At 55.4% G+C, this 19076-nt stretch overlaps 1 protein-coding gene across 11 annotated transcripts; it reads right to left on the bottom strand.

Annotated features, from left to right (window-relative positions):
• Nucleotides 1-1078: 1078 nt before the first annotated feature.
• RNF44 (ring finger protein 44) lies at nt 1079-17696 on the bottom strand. Of its 11 annotated transcripts, none has more exons than XM_034656706.1 (11): nt 17542-17696; nt 6546-6697; nt 6148-6367; nt 5561-5728; nt 4981-5154; nt 4719-4880; nt 4511-4635; nt 4102-4189; nt 3892-4013; nt 3667-3766; nt 1079-3482 (listed from the first exon to the last, which is right to left on the bottom strand). In XM_034656706.1, exons 2-11 carry the CDS (start codon nt 6650-6652, stop codon nt 3420-3422), a joined length of 1329 nt encoding a protein of 442 aa, XP_034512597.1. In that variant the 5' UTR covers nt 6653-6697; nt 17542-17696; the 3' UTR covers nt 1079-3419. The 11 variants fall into 11 exon arrangements, with proteins under 11 accessions (XP_034512597.1, XP_034512596.1, XP_034512598.1 ...); XM_034656705.1 differs by lacking the exon at nt 17542-17696 and adding an exon at nt 11660-12564; XM_034656707.1 differs by lacking the exon at nt 17542-17696 and adding an exon at nt 11030-11638.
• Nucleotides 17697-19076: the final 1380 nt, after the last annotated feature.

The raw sequence follows: 19076 nt of genomic DNA, 5'->3' as shown, positions 1-19076 counted from the left end.
CCATTCCTAGAGGCTTTTATAACACACATCAGCATAATCAAGGCTCAGAGAAGCCCTGCAACATAGGCTCCTATTACCTTTAGTGTGGAATTTCCCAAACTTGTTTAACCACATAGCCCTTCTAAACCCCCCTTATGCTCCCATAGCACTGTCTCTGAAACAGTTAGGGAACCACTCGACCAATTGTCCCTTATTTTGCAGTTGATCCAGAGGCTGAGACAGAAGTGACCTGACCAAGGCTACAGATAGTGGCATCACACACACACCAGGTCCTGGGTCTCCTGACTCCAGCCCACTGTTCCTGCTCCAGACCATGTTGCTTTGACATGCTAACAAGTCAGCTGATATCCTTGCAGCACCATACACCATCATGGGTAAGAGAAATGTAACCGCATCACCAACCTGGTCCCTTGGGAGGTTCTCGGGCCCCTAGTCCCCACTGAGCCTGGGGATGAGGGACTCAAGTCCATGTAGTCTTAGTAGGGCCTGTGGGTAGGAGGGATGTAATGCAAGTCAGGCCAGTCATGCTGGTGTGGCTCCCTGATACGGTAGTGTATGGATCAGGGATGCACCCACAATGCATACTGGGTCTAAGAAGACTCTGTCCCAGAAAGCCCATTAGAATCCCAGGGGGAAAAAAATGGTTTTCCCATGGAATGATGCTAAACTAGAAGAAACTGAACCTGAGATTGAGCTGCCAAGAACCACCACACAGAAGCAGCTCCTTCAAAACAAAGTTGTAAAATGAAGGAGACCTTGGTTGTAATGTGGTCAAGCCCAATCCAGTCATGCCTGAGGCAGAACGTACCTCAGAATTGCAATGACAGACCAACACGTGAAGCCTTCCTAAAACCAGTCAGATGGAATCCTGCCAATTTGAGTGTGAAGCAGATGGCCCAGAAGGTCATCACTGACCTGGCTTGGCAGGCATTCTTGATCAGGAGGTACCCCAAGGTGCCACAGCGGAGAACAGTCTTTTTTGCCCACCTCATCCCTATCCCCTACCCACTCTCAGACTGACATTTCCCCTACTTCCCACCAAAAGAACACAGGTAGTAGCCAAAGGCAGCTTGGGCAATGGTGGATATACATCATACATTTATTAGTGAATATCCCTCTGAAATCAGCAACAATATTAAAAAAAATAATGATTGCACTACTTGGTCAAGCAGAACTAGCAACTTTCATTTTAAAAAAAGTACAAATCTGTTAAAAATTTCAATCAGTATACACATATATATAATACAACATTACTAGTTATGTTAAATGCTACAAACCAATGTGAATCCAATGGAATGGAAAAAACCACACATTTAAGCTTTAAGAACCATTTTTTTTCTCTATATATTAGCATTTTCTCAAATACATACATGGGAAAAATGAGGTAACTGTAAAATGTGCAAGGAACAGGGCCCCCCCAAATTACATATATTTATATATATATATATGTAATTATATATATATATATATATAACCTTTCTAACACAGAACATAGGTGCTGGGCCCAGCCAGGGCTGGGGGATGGTGCCCACTGTCATGCCTAGGCCAGAAGTTGGTAAATAAAAGAGTAAACAATGACAAGCCCCCACCACAGGAAATCATTGGTAACATGGCATCTATAGCAAGGTCGGCAAATCACAAACATCCTAAATAATTGTTTTATAAATCTTTTTTTTAATGATTTTTTTAAATGTTGTGCCCCCCCCCATAGCTGCTCGTTGGAATCGTTGCTGCAGCCGACACACAATCCGTGAGCCCGTTTCCGCCTGCCCCAGGAACTTTAAGGATTCTGAAAACCTTTTGTTGGGGTGGGAAAGGGAGGGGTTTGGAGAGGGTGGTTCTCTGTGTAAAACACGTGGGGTTTCAACACTGCTATAAATATAGAAACGTCACCTGGAGTTATATACAGTAAGACTTTGGGTTCTCCACGGGGTGGGGCCAGGCTGACGGGCCCCATGGCAGGCTGAGGGGAGGCAGGGAGCCAGGGCCGCTGCGGGGAGAACGAGGGTGGTTGGAGCATCCCTGAGGCAGCAGGCGCCAGGGGCTGCCTGCTAGGATGTGCCGGCCCCACACGCAGTTCGTTCAGGGCAGCAACCCCAGCTGGGAGTAGGACAGGAAAGGAATGGGACCAGGGAAAGAGAAGGTGGGAGCTCAGCCAGACCCTATAGGGGGCCTCCTCCAGACCTTGGAGGGCAGGGCTCAGGCTGGGAGGGGGCCCCTGGACGTGGGGTCCACGCCCTCCCTGGTCGCTGCCCTTCTGGGACTTCCTTGGAGGAGACTCGCCCAGTCAGGTGGGAGACGGGCCCTGGCTGGAGGGAGAAATGCCCTGAAAAGCGTACGGTCCCGGTAGGCTCTGGGGACGTGTGCAGTACAGTGCATGGCAGTTATCAGCTGAGCACAGACCACCCCCCAACCCCACCCATGACTGCCAGCCGCCCAGCCCAGCCCCAGCCGCACACATGCATGCAGACCAGGCGGCACCACCAGACCATTCCCAGCCCCCTGGGCACTTGGTCCTGGTTGGTCCCTATATCCCCCATTAAACCAAAAGGAAACATATTATTTAAAAGTCCACACCCCCAAATCCTACACGCGATTTTGGGCCAAATGAATAAACAAAAACTGCTGCTCCTCACGTTCATGCAAAACAACAGAGAGGGGAGATTGGGTGTGTGTCTGGCCGCCATCACTGCCAGGAAAGGGTGGCCACCAGGAACACAGGAGGTCACTCTCCCCTGCATGGCCCAGGCCCCCTCAGGATACAGGCCACCCCAGCTCAGGGCCTGTCTCCCATCTGCTCAGGAGGCTGGCTCTGATACCCTCCAGCCTGGGGCTGGGCTGGAACGTTGTGACTGGGGTGAGGGTCCTTGAGGGAGCCAACCCACACAGCAGCCTGGGCAGGGCTGGCTGCCTGAGTCTGTCTGGGGTCAAGGCAGGAGGACCCAGGCCTGGGTCTCAAGAAATGGCCTCATGCCACCCTCTGTCCACACGCCTGTCAGTGCCACCTAATCAGACGGCATACCATTTCAGTGCAAGAGACCAGGATGGAGACCCCTTTGCCCATCCTGGGGCTGAGGATCTCCCCCAGCTGCGCTCTGGGGGATGGACCCCTGGCTCTCAGGGCTGGCAGGAAAAGGAGACGGACTCGAGGGCAAACAGGAGAGAGACTGAGTTAGGGACACTCAGGCAGCTCCGTGGTGGGTGAACTGGCAGGCAGATCGGGGCAGGAGTCTTTGGAGCTTGGCAAATGCAGGGGCTTATTGCAGGGGCTTCTCTCGGGGCTGATCCTGGCACCAGCTCTGGAGATGCAGGCGGGAATGACGGGGCAGGCCTGGGCCACTCCCTCCCCGTCCTCCCCAGGTCCCCCCAACCCGAGCTTCCAGAGCTTCGGGCAGGGTTATCCTGGGCGGCTGTGGGCCTCATTCAGCCTCCCTGGGCACCTCGGAGGCGTCGGCCCGGCAAATGGGACACGTCCGGTTGGCCTGGGGGAGCAGCCACACATCAGGCTCCACTCTTGCCTGTCCCCCACCCCAGCTGGGTCTGCTTTTCTGGGACCTCACCCGTGAACATAGCCTGAACTTCTCGACGACAGGGGAAGTCCTCCAAGCTCCATCCCCCTCCCTCACCACATGATGAACACCTGCAATATGGCCTGGGCTGCATTACCTTTAACCACTTGTCGACACACTTGGTGTGGAACTCGTGGTTGCAGGGGAGGACCCGGAGCAGCTGCCGCGCCTCGAAGTCACTGAAGCAGACAACACACCTGGGAGAGGGCACAGAGCGTCAGGGGGCAGCTCATCACATAGCACAAGACCCCGTAGAGGAAGGGGTCCCCTGGCAGTCCCCCTGTGCTCACAGAAAGACAGGAGATGGGGGCACAACACTCACAGTGTCTGCTCTGACTGATGGCTGTCTGGATTAAAGCGGTACGACGGGAGCTGCTCAATGTCCGCTTTGGTGAGGCCTCGGGGCTTGGCATCTCCCAGCCGCTCTGCCAAGTTCAGGAGGGCCTGTATCCAGGCAGGAGGGGAGGGTCACTAATGCTTAGGGCCGCAGGTCCCCCAAGCTCCCACCTCCCAGGACAGTGTTCCACGGGACCTCATAGTTCTCCATCTCCACGTCATCCACATCGAGATCCAGGCTGATGGTAGGCCCCACTGCTGTTGGTGACATTGGCAGCATCGAGCTAGGGGAGGGGAGACAGGTGTGGGGGGCCCAGGGTCAAGGTCAATAGGAATAAGGGGGTGCAGAGCCACTCCCGACTCCCTCCATGAAACAAAGCCCAGAGCTCTTCACCGTTCACACCAGGGACTCCAGTGTTTGTCCTAGGACATTGTAGGAGGGCCAGAAACCCAGCTGGTGAGTGTTGAGAATGTGTGTGGTTTGGTGGGGATGCCAGATGGCTTTAGAGGCCCCAGGCACTCCATGGGGCTCTGTGCAGGTCCCACACTGGAGGCCCCAGGAGACCAGAGCACCATGGCCCTGGGGCAGATGTGCTGGTACTTACAGGAAGTAGGGCAGGAAGCTGGGGTAATACGGTGGCGGGGGTGGCGGTGGGGGTGGTGGGGGCAGCGGCTGTTGCAGGCGGTATCTCTGGGTGCTCAGTCTCCGTGGCATCATGTGGGAATATGGCTACGAGAGGGGTGCCAGGTGCAAGTCAGCTCAGCGGGCCTGTCTCCTGCTCGCCCTAGAGTCTGGCTGGGGGCGGTACTTACCACACCGAAGGACAGCTCCTGGTGCAGTGGATCATGGGGCAGGTAGTGCAGGGGCACAGATGGGGACAGGGCTGGGCCGGGGGCAGAGGTGGAGTAGGTGAAGCTCCCCAGGGGGTGCTGGTCCCCCCGCAGGTCCACATCGTTGTCAAGCCGCTGCAGGGGCTGGAAGAGGCGGGGGTGGGCCAGCCAGAGTCAGTAACGAGGGAAGCCCCGCGCCCCATGCCACCACCCCTATAGCATCAAACCCATTGTTCAGACTCACCATACGCGGGTGCTGGGCCTGCAGCGATACAAACTGCCCAAGAGGTGCCATGTGGGCAGGCTGGGGGTGTGGGGCTGGCGGTGGGGGGTGCAGGATGTAGTGGTCACTGGAGATGAGGTGGGGGTAGGCCTGATAGGGCACAGGGAGCTGCTGCATGGTACACGCCTGGATCAGCTGCCAAGACAGGGAGGGGGTGGGGGGCTGTAGAATGTTCTTCTAGGCTCTGGGTTGGGCCTATGCCTGTGCCAAGGGCCAGGGGCCATCCCATCCATCGAGAGGTCCCCACTGAAGCCCTCTGGCCCCTCCTACCCCTGCCAGAGGCTATCCAGGCAGGACAGTACACTCTTAAGACCCATAGTTACAATTCCAAACCATAAGGCACTGGGGTGCGGGAAGATCCCTGAACCCTGAAGTACTCTCACTATCCGTGAATGCACACATGCTTTTCTGGGCAGAGTTGAGGCCTGGAGCTGGGTAGGTGCTCTGACACCCTGGATGGGTGTCAAGCTCGCTTGCTTCTGCTGCTGGCCTACGTCTGGGGCTTTCAAGTGGGGATGGGGCAGGAGGTGGAGGCACTCACCGGGGGTGGGAGGCAGCAGAGGGGGTAGTGCTGCCCGCTGAACATCACGGAGCATGCTGGGAGCTGCTGGGCACTGCAGCCAGGGATGTGTTGGCTTGTAGGCAAGGGGAAGCCTTGAGTCGTCACTGTGGTGACTGTGTAGGACAAAGGGACAGGTCCCTGGTGCACCTGTGGGTAGACAGAAACCTGGGAAGTGTAGGGAGGAAACGGCCATGCTGCTGCCCCCAAATGAGAAAGCCCCGCTAGGCCACCTCCCTTCCCTTCTCTAGCTGGCGCCTACCTAGGTACACACCTGCCTGTACCCGTCCCAAGCCCTACAGGGCAGAGAGTACCCTCTGGGAACCTGGGAGGGGCTTCCAACTCTACCACTCATCCACTGCGTAGTCTCAAGGAAGGCCCTTCCCTTCTCTGGGCCTCAATTTACCAACCTGTAAAACAGGGCTAATAATGCCTCACTGAACATGCAATGAGTTAAGCAAGGGGAAATCAGGGTTCTGCTACCTCTGGTCCCCACACAGGCTTGCCAGAGGGCTGGTGGGGAGGGGCCAGCAGGGTGGGGAAACAGAGGTGATGGGTATTCTGCCTACCTGCTCGTGGAGATCAACCATGAACGGGCTCTGTTGGGAGGCTGGGTGCAGCATTCGGGGGCTCCTGCCGGCAGGAGCCGAGGCTCGGTGCTCCTCTACAGGGAGGTGTGGTGGTCGGGATGGTGGCTGCTGGGAGGGTAAGCGCTCATCCTGGGCAGGCAGGCTGGCCAGGGGGCCCTCGCGGCCGGGGCTGCACCACAGAGAGGAGGCCCCAGCAGGACTGAGGGGAGCCACTCATTCAGACAGCATGGAGAGAAGCCAAGGTCACTACCCACTAGGGAAGGAAGACCACTCAGGGCCCTATGCCCTGCCACCCCTGGCCCCTGTGCCCCAAGCCAAGCTGACAGCCCTGGTACCAGGGGCTCTAGGCTCTGTAGGACTAGGAGGTTCCTTCCTACCTTCCCCGGAGCTGGCCCGGGGTAGTTCCGGGTCCTACAGAGAACCGCCGCTGACCCACAGGGGCAGAGGGTGGCCACCTAGTCACTGCCAGAGCCCATGGTCGCATCAGGGGTGGCAGAGGGGTGGAGGGGCTGGGCCAGGGCTCACAACCCTAGGAGGCAAACAGATAAACAAACTGAGGCACACAGGAGTCCAGTCACTTGCCCCATTAGGGATTGCGGAGACAGAATCAGACCTCAGCAGTCTGATTCGAAGGGCTCCTGATGTCCACCACGCCCCTGTACTCCATGTGCAGTGTGCACTCTGAGTCTGGCCGCCTTCTTGGGCACTGGGGATCAGGGATGATAGATCAGGGATAGGGAGCCCAGGTCTGTTTCCTGCTCTATGAAATGGGATCAAGTTCCCCTTCAGGCTTGTGGTAAGTTAGGAGGGCTGGCCAGCATGCTTCCAGGCCAGGTGGCTCCAGTAAGGCTCCCTCAGGATGGGGTCCCCAGGGCACCTTGTCCTAGTGTGGCAGTCTACAACTTCAGCTGACTCCAGGAAGCTGGGGGCTCCTGGGAGGGTACGCCTCCCTTCCATTGGGTTGACTCTGGAGGGATTCTGATCAGGCCTTCTCTTCCCACTATTGCCAGGTAAGAGGTTCTGACCTGGTGCCTGCCCTCGGGGGCTCCCAATTCAAGTCAGTTTTCTTTCTTTCCATAACCAGCTCCCACAGTGCCTACCCACATGTGACTTCATCTACTCTTCAAGGTTCATTTCACAGAACAGAAAACTGAGGCTCAAAGAGATTGAAAGGGACTTGCCCAAGTGTCAAAGATGGGAGGTGAGCTGGCCACAAGCCTCTCACTGCACCCTGCTGCCAGGAAGAAGGGGTACAGCCCAAGCACTTTGCAGGAGGTGATGAAGGAAGCAGCCACGGGTGGATGGGTAGGTCTGGCATACAGCCAGGGCCTTGCTCTGGAGGCCTAACACAGCCCCCAAGTGCTGGTGGGGCTTGCTGAGAGAAAAGGGGAAGCAAGAACCTAAAAGAGGAAGTTGAGTGGGAATGGGGTGGGGGGTCTCCTCTCTTGGGTAAGAGCTGGGGGTCCAGGTGGGATAAGCTGGGGGGACCATTTATTAACTCCAGAGGTTGGGATGCGGCCCTGGCAGAGAAAACTCTGGAATCTGTCAGGCCCTGCAAAGCTGAAGGATGCATCAAATAGGACCAGCCCTTTGCTGTTCCAGCCACAGGGAGGCCTCCTCCGTCCGCCCCTTCTCCATCTGACAAAACTATGCATCTCTGACACCCAGCTTTGGTGTTACCTCGCTGTTGACACAGCCAGGGAGTCAGCGTACCATACCCTCAACACCTTGTTCCTTCCTGCCAACCGTAGCAAGAACACGTCTTCTGTGCTCAGCTTTACAAGCCTGGGCCCTAACTCTCAAAGCCAGCCTGCAGGGGAAGCTCTTCACTTGCTAGGACAGCACCTGGCCATGGCCACAGCCGAAGTGTAAGAGCTGGAATTCACGTTTCTCCTGCCTAACCTGGGCTCTGGCACTTGGCAGAAGGGCGGGCAGAGCCCACTGACCAGCTTGTGTCCAGCACTGATGTGGTAAATGGACACTCGAGAGCCAATCACACAGTCTGGCAGGAGTGAAATTGGTGCCCAAGATTAAAAATTGGTAGATTACATAAAAATCTGGTCTTTCCTGTGAGGAAAAAAAAAGCAGAAAATCTGGTCCCATGAGGCCCTCATTTCTGCTTGGTTCCCCTCACTGGAGCATAAGCTTTCTGTCCAGGTCACCCAACGCCCATTCTCTACCTGCCCACCACAGGTGACTAGGTTTGTAACCCCTGGTGTGAACTGAGTGGACGTCCTTACACACATGTGCACACCCACAGCCTTCCTGACTTGCTGACAATCCAGCCTAGCAAAGGGCAAGAGATACTCAGAGTACACACCTAAATATCTGAAACAAGACACTCCTAGGCCACTCCAGACCTTCTGGATCAGAATCTTTGGAGGGTTGGAGAACAAGGACATCTAGATACTTCACCAAATTCCCCAGCACAGCACATTCCTATGGCACAGCCAGGTTTGGGCACCTCTAGTCTAACTGAACTCAGAGATCCTGGGAGCCCACGGTCCTGCTGGTGAAGAATATTAACAGTAATAACTAGGACACTCCTCACATGCCATCTTGAGTCCTCACAGCAACCCTCAGAAGTAAGGACACAGGCTCAGAGAGGTGAGGCCCAGAGCTTGTCAGCCAGAGTTGTGAGTGCACTGGGACACGACCCAGGCAGTGGCTTCAATGGCTCCTCTTATGCCAGGCTACCCTGCTGAAGTCTGGGGGGTGTGGATGCCACAGAGGCCCAGGAACATGGCAATCTGCTCTGGCCAGCCCCTTCAAAAACACCCATTCCTCAGGAAAGGGAAGTGGCAAGGAGCTGAGAAACCAAACCAGCAGCCCATAGGGCCTCCAGCTGTAGATGATGGGGCCTAAGTTTAAAGTGTGAACTCTAGCATTCTTACACACATTACCCCGACTCTGGCCAGAATCTTGGCTGAGGACTGGGCACATCACTTCTCTCAGCCTCAGCTTCTTCAGCTCCAAGATGCAACAGCCAGATAACCACCTGCCAGTGGACTGGCAAGAACTGCTCAAAGGCAGAGATGATTTGCAAAGCGTAGGTGTGAGTGATCACTATTAGAAATTAAGAGAAGTTGACCTCCACTCTGTCCCCCACAAACAGAAATCAGGTGCCACGTCAAACTCTGCAAGAGATAGCTGGCAAATAGGCCTCCCTAGGGGAAAACCCCAGCTGGCAAGGGAGGGATCCCTGGTTCTTGTAAGTCCTCCTACGAACAGAGGCCGAACAGAGGCCGCGCAGAGGGGACACACCCACTTCACAGTTGAGGAAACTGAGACCCAGAGAAAGGAAGTAACTTGCTCTAGCCCACAGTCAGAGAGAGACAGAACTAGTTCTGCCTGGCTGGCCACCTAGGCCCAGATTCCCCCAACCCCTCCCTGACTCTCTCATTAGCACCAGTAGCCCCAATAACCACCTAATCCCAACTAATTTCAGTCCCTAAAGGGGATTGAGAGTTTTCTGTTGTAGGCAATCAAGACTAACCCTATTGTGGTGAATGAAGCAAACGAGGCCCAGAGTTGGAGGTAGCAACTTGCTCAAGGTCAAACTGCAAGGGTGGCCAGGTGACCATCCCCAGTTTCTCTGCGTTTCCATAGTCCTGTGTCCTGTGCTTTCAATGAGGTCTGGGTAAATGGGTCTGCAGGGTCCCATCCCTAAATCCAGTCTTGCCTGGAAGCAGGCCCCACACTTTGCATCCACTCCTTTCCCCAGGAGGCAGCCAACTCCCTACTTCCAGTGCCCCATGCAGCTATCCCAGTCCAAGTCTAGGAAACCCCTGCCAAGTCATTTACCCCTGGGGGATGTTTGCCTGAGACTCTGAGTAGATTCAAGCAGGATGAGAAGCTCCCTCCCCCGCAAGGGGCAGGCTAGGCCACCACTGCCTGGTAGGCAAGCAGAGCTCTCCAAACGTGTGCTCCCTGGAGGTAGCTGAGGGCAGAACGATCAGCCTCGGAGCTAGGAGTCCTTGGCTAGCCCAGGTTCCCTGGGTGACCTTGGTCAAGGAAATCTCTCCGCTTCTGTGAGCCTCAGTTGTCACAGCTGTGAAATGGGGGTGGAAATCCCTCCTTCCTAGAACGCCCAAATAAAGCCAGAAGAAACAAGACGCAAGAAACCAGGTGGTCATATTAGCGGGGGAGGAAACCAGTGTTCCTGAAGGACCGGCCCCTCCTCAACCTGGGCCAGGCGCAGGTTGCGGGACTCTGGGGAGCTTCCTCAGCCACCCCTCCCCGGGGATGGGGGGCCAAGATGTAGACACCCGCCCGGAAAGAAGACCCCCACGTCCCCCCTCACTCATTTGTGCCGCGCTCAGAAGGGCATGGGGGGCGGGAGGCCAGACTGCGGCGTTGGGGCCAGAGCGCTGTGACTTTAAGAGCCGAGGATCCCGGACCATGTGCTCGGCGTGAGACAAAAGCAACAACAAAGGAAGTGGCGGCGGCAGGGGGAGGGGGCGGCTCCTTCCTCTCCAACCGCAGCACTCAGCCTCCGGAGAAGGGAGACTCGACCTGGCCTTTGGGGGTTGGGGGGGAATCCTCCTGAATTCTAGAGGTCTCTGCGTACCCCCCCCCCGGACCGCCCGTGATTAACCCCTGCGGAGCCAGCTAGATCACAGCCCCCAGTCCCAGGGGAGGGAGACAGGAGTTCCAGGGATGCGGAAATAGGGAGTTGGGGCTCTGGCCCCTACTCACCTTCGGCCACCAGGCCACACGTTGGATCCTTTGTTCCCGATCTAGGACGGCCAAGCGGGACAGAGGGGAGGAGGAGCAGCCTGGACCCTTTAAGAGCCCCCGCCCTGCGGAACAATGTGCTCCCCTCCCCACCCCCCGGTCCGGGGGCAGTCCAGCTCCTTACGGGGCTCTCTCTTTGTTGTCGGTCCGCCGGCGTATGCCTCGCGAGGCCCACGCGCGGTCTGCCTCTATCAGCCCAGGCCCTCCGGGAGCGGGAGACGGCGCAGGACGCAGCCGGGTTTGCGCAGCTGCAGGCGGCTGGCCCTTTAAGAACTGTCCGCGGCGGCAGCGGAATGTAACAAACCCCACATTTGATTCACAACATTCGAAGCGGCGGGGTCGCGCGCCGGGCGGGAGGGGGGCTCGCGGGGGCGCGCCGGGAGGTTCCGGCAAACAGTAGCCTGCCGCTGCCCGCGGCAGCCCCGCCAAAAGCTCCGCCTCGCGGGGGCTATGAGGACCAATCACTCACCGCGACCCGGCACGTGATTAATGGGACGCCATCTTGGAAGGCAGATTTTCTTTAAAACCTCCTTCTTGCCCCCACCTTTGCACTTAAAGTGACCACCGTCATCACAAGCAAGGGGCAGGACCACATGGCCTGAGCTAAAGATGGGAGACCCGAGGGTGGGCAAGGCCAACCGGCTACAACTCGAACTTGCTATGCAAACTCGCGAACCACTTGCGCCTGCCTCTGAGGCTCAGTTTCCCTGCCGGAGAAATGGGTCCCCCTAGGAGAGCCGCAGCCCGGACTTACTGTGTCATGGTGTTCTCTTCGGGAACGGGGCGCCGCCTGGGACACTGAAGTGCAATGGGACTGACCTTCGACGGGCCAGGAGCGGCCTCTTAAGCCAGCTCAACTGGGTTAGGAAGGCTCTAACAGCCTTGGGTCGGCAACCTCCCCGGAGATGACGTCAGCCCCAAGAGCTACCGCGCCGCGATGACATCATGGCCTGGCCGCCCAGCATCTCCTTGTTTATACTACGCGGCAGCTTTAAAAAGCTGGGACGGCCTGGTTGCCCAACGGACCAATAGCGGGTAGCCCATGCAAACGAGCTAACGCCTGCGGGGCAGGGGGATTGGTCCTGCGTGCGCTGACGCCACAGAGACATTTAACCGCCCCGCCCCCAGCGTGGCCCGGGAAAGGGGCGGGGAACAGTTTGAAGCCTGAGCTGCGGTTGTCCGTCCCTCTGGTAGCTTTCGGCGCGTGGCCAGGAGAGCTTGGTCTCCTCCAGGGAGGGCTCCCTGCTTAAGGGTATTGGGGAACTAAGCCCAAAGAAGTCCTCAGTTTTCTACTGTACTCCTCCCAGCAGCAATGAGGCGGAGGGATTACTACAGCATTTTACAGATGGGTCAAGAGGATTAAGGGGGGCGTCACTCACTCACCCCAGGTCACACAACTATGAAGGGTGGCTGAACAGGTATTTGAACCGAAACCACAGCCGAGCTTCGTTCCCCTTTGCCTTAATACCGGGGCGACTTTATACAAAGTGGGGTATTACCTCCACATCGGTTATTTAAGAAAAAAAATCAGTAACACTCTAAATATCCAAGAGCTGGGCACAGGCTGAAGAATAGTGTGCATATGATCAATAACCGGACTCCTCCGCATGGAGCTGCACTGACAGAGGGCTACTTCCCTAAATAAGGTGCCAGTGCCAAATGTTAACATTTTTTTTTTTAAGATTTTATTTATTTGACAGAGAGAGAGACAGCCAGCGAGAGAGGGAACACAAGCAGGGGGAGTGAGAGAGGAAGAAGCAGGCTCATAGCAGAGGAGCCTGATGTGGGGCTCGATCCCATAACGCCAGGATCACGCCCTGAGCCGAAGGCAGACGCTTAACTGCTGTGCCACCCAGGCGCCCCAACATTTGTTAAACCTGTGTGTAGGGCTACTGAGGGTATGGTGCAGTCATTTTCTATGCTTCTTTGGTGTACTTCATAACCCCAAATTTAAAAATAAAAATGGAAAGCAATTTGCTAAACAATGTAACTATGTATCCATTTTTCTGAAAATTGGACATATACAATATCTGCACAGAATGCTTTTGGAAGGATATATAGGAAACTAACAATTGTCCTCAGGGAGAACTGGAAGAGAGTATGGGATCAGGAGGGTAGACTTTTTTTTATTGTATATGCTTGTGTACCTTTGCTCTTTTTAAAAAACCCTATACAGGGGCGCCTGGGTGGTGCAGTCAGTTAAACCTCCAATTCTTGGTTTCAGCTCAGGTCGTGATCTCAGGGTCGTGAGACTGAGCCCTGTGTTGGGCTCTGTGCTCAGCGTGGAGTCTGCTTAAGACTCTCTCATCTGCCCTCCTCTCTGTGTGCTCTCTCTCTAAAATAACAAATCTTAAAAAAAAAAAAAAAACCCTCAAAACCCTGTACAATCTGGGTGGGGATATGGGTGAAATAGGGGAGGGGGGCTAAAGAGTACACTTATCATGGTGAAAAAAATAATAAAAGAGAAAAAGAAGAAAAAACCCATATAATATAACCTACAGAAAATTGTAAAGAAAATTACTGTGAGGTGTGGCTCAGACAGTTAAACGTCTGCCTTTGGCTCAGGTCATGATCCTGGGGTCCTGGGATCGAGCCCCATGTCCCTCGCTTGTTCTTTCTCTCAAAATCTTTTTAAAAAGTTACAGAAATTTTAAAAAATTACTGTGAAAGATGTTTTAAATCTTCTGAGGCATAAAAACTTCTGTTCCCTGAAACTAAGAAACCCCCCTTCAGGAAAGGTATCCAATGGAAACAATCCAGAAGGCAGTCTGGGAAACAGAGATACTTATTCAAGTTTCATTTAGACCAGCAACAATCTGTTACTGCACAGTGGATGTGCAGCCAGCAATGCAATGACTGAAGATGGTACCTGGGGCACTCTGCAGATTTCTAAGCAAGATCAAGTTCGTGATGCGGTACTGTCGATGTAACTATGTGTGCATGAGAATGAATAGAGATGTACAGGGTGATGCCTTTCTCTAACCAACTCCTTTTCCTCAACTCTCCCTTCTCCTATATCCCTTCTCCCCTTTTATTTTTCCCACTATGTAAAATTAATTAGAAAATCCTCCCCTCGATGGAAGGTGCTACCTTGTTAAGACCACCCCCTACTTGCCTGTGTAGGGACAGAACCTGCAATGGCTCCCTACTGCCTGCCTCTAAGGCTGTGCTTAACCAGCTTTCCCCAGCCTTTCAGGCTCACCTCTCCCCAGTCCTCCCACAACCATGATCGCGCACCCACTGGCCTTCCCTGCCTGCCACCTTCCTGCCTGCACTTAGCTGGACTGCCTGCCTTAGATGCCCTCTCTTCCTTTCTACCAATCTATTCCTCTTCTCTGTCCTTCAGGTCTCTGTTCCCATCTCACCTCTTACAGGAAGCTCTGGGGTCAGCAGCTTGTACTGAACCTCCCCTATCTCTGAACTTAGGGCTAGATGTACCCCAGTTCACTTCATACCATTTAATTTGCACACAGCCCTGTCACAGTCACATTGCTTCATGTCTCACTCCATATCCCCTGGTGCGCCTAAGGGGATTCAGCATTTTTAAGTGCACTATCATCTAGCTTTCACTGAAAGGCCTCATTCTATGGGTGAGGATCTGAGGCTCAAGGAATGAAGTGACTTGCCCAAGGCCACAGTGAGAATACCGTACCACTCCTGCACCCTCAGAATTCAATTCTTCAGCCACAATCAAGTCATATACTTTGAAGCCACCAAACCTCTGGCTGTACAACTCTAATTAAAACATCCTCACCACCCCTTAACTCCGGCAAAAGCCTGCTCGGCCTCTGGGGTTCAGCTCTAAGACTGCCTCCACGGAGCCTCCCTGACCTATCTGCAGGCAGTCAGCTGGTCTGCCTTCCTTAATGTCAGCAGGGCTGTTACCACATCGCATCGGGACTGCTCCCGTGCCCCAGCAGGCTCTGGCTCACACTGGGTGGCAGATGCCCGAGGAAGGGGCTCTGAGTTTGACTCTCACCTCTGATGCTATAGGGCTGGGAAAACCCTGCTCTGTCCCCTCTCACGCATGACCCTCTGGCTTACTCCCCTGGGAGGCCCTCAGCAAACACCCACAGCTCCTCAGGGTGCCGCCAGGGCCAAAGTCCAGTTAACACATCTTCTGATCTGAAAAACCTTCCTGGGCACATGCAGCATCACTCTGGAGCCAGTGAGGAGGAGGTTCAATTCCAGATTTTCCAGAGAAACCAGGAGTCTGGGCTTTCCTGTGAAATCCCCTCAGGTTCACCTGCAGGTCTTCTGCTTTGGAACCCCAATGTGGTGCTGTGGCCTGCACACCTACCGTGTGCCTCACTCTCCTCACTCCACCCCACTCCACCCCTGCCCCTTGAAGACAGGTTGTTTTCATCTCACAGATGAGGAAAGTGGTTCAGGAAGTGCCTCTCCTTGCCTCAGATCCCGGAAGTGTGGCCCAGTGGGTTCCAGAAGCCACAGGTGAGGGTGGCTTATTCTTACCCAAGCATCTGCAGTGAGGTTCTGTGGAGCAATCAGGGCTCTAGGGTCTCCTGCACCGTCTAAGCAGGTCCCATCCTGAGTCTCACTGGTCCTCTGATGACCTACGAGCTAGGTGCCAGGACTTTGCAGATGAGGAAATGGGGGGAGGGGGTGACTCAGCCGTCAAGGGGCAAACCTGGGATCACAGTCTAATCTCACACTGTCTGGCTCATGGGATACAAATGTCAAAACAGAGTCCCCAGGGCTGTTCAGTAATCAAAAGCACAGCTACCCCAAGGCCAGAGCAGGACATGGGGGCTCACGGGCTGGTGGCTGAGCAGCTGACAATTCCAATCCTAGTCCCAAGGGCAAAGCACTGGGTGTTACATTCCAGATTCCACCCCCAAGCCTCCTCGTCAGATGGGAGGGACTCCACTTTGGCAGGAAGGGGGGAGGATTCGTGCTGGGGCCCTGCCCTCCTTGCCCTACCCAAGAACTTGGGACAGCTGGCTGCCTCCATTCCTTCCTCAGGGTCAGAAAGCACCCCACTCCTTCTTCTAAGACCCCTCAAATTCTCCTCCAGATGCAGGGCCCAGTAGCCTTCCCAGGTGGAGCTTGCAGAGCAGAGAGACTGAGGGATCACCCAGGGACACACAGCACAGCCTGGGACAGGCAGCTCAGGACACAGCAGTCCTCGCTGCCACAGAGCACTGCAGACCTGAGCCCAGAGCCCCACACCCCAGCGTGGAGGTTGACGGGCTCCCTGCCAAGTCCTTTCTGCTCAGGACATGCCTGAACACACCACCCTCACATCTGCGCTCCAAGCTTTGGCTCCCCTAAAAAGAAGTGGCTGTGTTTGTGCATATGGGAGTAGGGCAGGGCGTCTGTTAAGGTGTTCACGGGCCGGGGCTCAGGTCAAGGGTCCTTTAGTTCTGACTTGGGTCAGTTATTTGGCTTCTCTCCACCTTAGTCTTATCTGTAAAATCAGGACAGTAACACTAGTGACACATGACACTTACTGAGCACTTAGTCTGCACCACTGTAATTCATCTCCTGTAGGCTACTGAGGACAGGCATACACCGATGGTTAAATACAGAGCCTCTGAAGGCAGCCTGTCTGGGCCTGGAACCTGGCTCTGCCTCTTATCAGCTCTGTGATCTAGAGGAAGTCACTACCTTTTTGGGGCTCAGTTTGGCCAGGTGTGAAACGGAGGTGAGTCAACGGTGGCTCTCACTATGTGTGCATCTTTGGCGGTACCTGCCCAACTTTCTGGGTCTGGGTCTGCACTTGAATGTGTGAGCTTTGTGGGCACGGTGTTGGAAGGGGCTCCCCCTTCTGACTCCCTTCCCCCTCCAGCTCTGGCCACTGTAACTCCCAGGGTCTGCAAAGGTGGGAGCAGTTACTATCACATCATCCAGAGATGAAAACCGGGAGCTGCCGGAGTGCAAGCGCCTGGCCGACCCAGGGGAATGAGTCCAACCGAATTCCCCATTTTCTCTCCATCTTAAGTTTCTCTCCTACTGAGGGCAAGCTTCCTACCCCCGTCCCGCCCACACCAACGCCCTGACCCCCCCGATAGCAGCTTGATTCGTGCTTAGAGATCCACAGGTAACGGAAGCTGTGTGACCTTGTAAGACAGACCCTCTCTGGACCCCCCGGCGTTCTGACTTGAAAGCTGTATCGACAGCTCTGGGGTGTAGTAGCCTGCTCCCCGGACCCGCAGCCACTCCAGGGCAGGGCTCTGGAAGCTCTGGCTCCCCAGCGTCTGGCACAAGGATTGCTGGTAAAACATTTGGGACGGACGTTACGAAGCCAAAGGACTACGGGTCCTCTTCTGCTCTCGTTCCCTGATGGCGGGGCCCCTGCCGAAGCCGGAACCCGCTTAGGGTAGGGGGAGGGGGAGAGGGTCGGTCGGGTCACGTGCGGGGCGCAGGGCACTCTGGGACTTGTAGTTCCCAGGGGGTAGCTGTGTCCCCGAACGGGGGCACTTGGACCTAGCGGGCGGACTGATGAGCGGAGCACCTCTGGCTCCGGGTCCCGGGACAATTAGCTCAGCGCTGCAGACGCAGGCAGAGGCCTCGTTGGACGTCCCTGCGCTACTCTGTCAGCCCGCGGCCGCCCCCTGTCGCTCCGTCCTCGCTGGCCTCGCTCCTGGGGCGCATGGCGCAGGGGCCAGGCGTTACCTGGGGCCGCGGCTGGGCTCCACCCCAACCGGGCGGCCGGCGAGTCGCTCCCGCTGCAGCCCGGGGTCCCGGTCCCGCTGCGGCCCGAGCGCCGCCTACCGCGGCCCCCCCACTGTCCCCACGCAGTGGAACCGTCTGCGGACCTCACCGCGCGCGCGCGCGCGCTTGCGCGCGCGCCCGACCTCTGCCAGCTGCGCAGCTTCACCCCCGCTTCCGTGCGCGTGTGGAACTACCTGGACTGCACCAAGTGCGCGAGAGCAGAGGGTGGAGGAGGCGGGGCGTCTCTAGGCCACGCCCCTCGGCGTCTGGCGGCAAAGGGCGCGCAAGGGCGAAGCTCCCAGGGTCTGTCATCCCAGCATCACACTTAATACACGCGTGACCTTGGACGAGTGGGTGACTCTGTCTCGTCTTTGAAATGGGGAGCATAACGCGACTCCGTGGCCGTGAAAGAACCTTGGCTTCCCGGAGAGTTTGTTCCTCTCCCCCCGCTTCGGATTGAAGGGGCCAGGGTCGGTAATACAGAGTAAAGACGGCGGTCAGCAGATCTTGGTTCCCCGCTCTGGCCCCTTTTCTGAGCCTGCTTCCTCGTCTTCGAACCGGGAGCATTGATCCCTCTTTCGGGAGGTTAGGAGACTCCAGTGACAACGGGATGCATATGCCCATCGCTAGAGCCACCCTGGAGCAGAGCGGGCCGCTCCCTGCTCAGGCCGGGTATTCCTCACTCCTAGAGCGGATCCTTGATCCTCGTGGCCCCGCGTCCGTGGGCGTTTTAGACTGGCAAGAACTACAACTCCCAGCTTGCCCCGCGCCCGCCAGGTCCTGCCTGTTGTAGTCCCTGCAGACCTCGCCTCGCAGAGGCTGCCACACGAGGCCCCCACGTTTCTCAACCCAGGGATGGGCTCCTCTGCCACCAGCACGGAGGCTGTCTTTATTTTTTAAAACTTCCATTTGTTGAGTTTTTACCATGTGCAAAGCAATATTCTAACGTGAATTAACTTGGTTATTCCTTAAAGTCTAACAACTCAGCAAGGAAAAATTATTATTATCCCTGTTCTATAGATTTGAAAACTGAGGCATTAGTGAGGTGAAGAAATTATGCTAGGAAGTGGCAGAGTCCAAGATTTCTACTCACTCCTGATACCTGTAGCCTGCTTTCTGCCTTACTCTGATTCATCCTTCAACAAACGTGTTTCTCCCTTCCCCTTCCCTTCATCAGAACTATATCTACATTAAGGCCTAATTTAGAATGTATTTTACATATATACAGTAAGATGCACAAATCTTACATGTGTAGCTTAGTGAATTTTTCATATATGTATACCTCCATATAACTAAAACTCCAATCAAGATTGAGAACATTTTCATCACCCCAAAAAGTTCCCTCTTACCCCCTTCAAGTCATTTCCCTCCAGACATAACTATTCATCTGGTTCCTGTCACTATAGTTAGTTTCATGTGTTTAGAACTTTAGATCAACCGAATGGCTGGTCTGTATATACTGCCTCCTTCCAATGGTCATCATATTTTTGAGATCC

Source organism: Ailuropoda melanoleuca, chromosome 3 (assembly GCF_002007445.2).
Source record: "Ailuropoda melanoleuca isolate Jingjing chromosome 3, ASM200744v2, whole genome shotgun sequence".
Classification (NCBI taxonomy): Eukaryota; Metazoa; Chordata; class Mammalia; order Carnivora; family Ursidae; genus Ailuropoda; species Ailuropoda melanoleuca.
Note: the sequence above shows the minus strand (reverse complement) of the source record. Positions and strands in the feature narration are given on the sequence as shown.

What these genes read in the sequence shown, in the direction of transcription:
- RNF44 (XM_034656706.1), bottom strand. Translation starts at nt 6,652, where the DNA reads ATGCGACCATGGGCTCTGGCAGTGACTAGGTGGCCACCCTCTGCCCCT. An exon ending in AGGCCCAGCACCCGCGTATG is followed by an intron (nt 4,881 to 4,980) that starts GTGAGTCTGAAC and finishes CGCCTCTTCCAG; the next exon opens with CCCCTGCAGCGGCTTGACAA. An exon ending in CATCAGTCAGAGCAGACACT is followed by an intron (nt 3,767 to 3,891) that starts GTGAGTGTTGTG and finishes GCCCTCTCCCAG; the next exon opens with GTGTGTTGTCTGCTTCAGTG.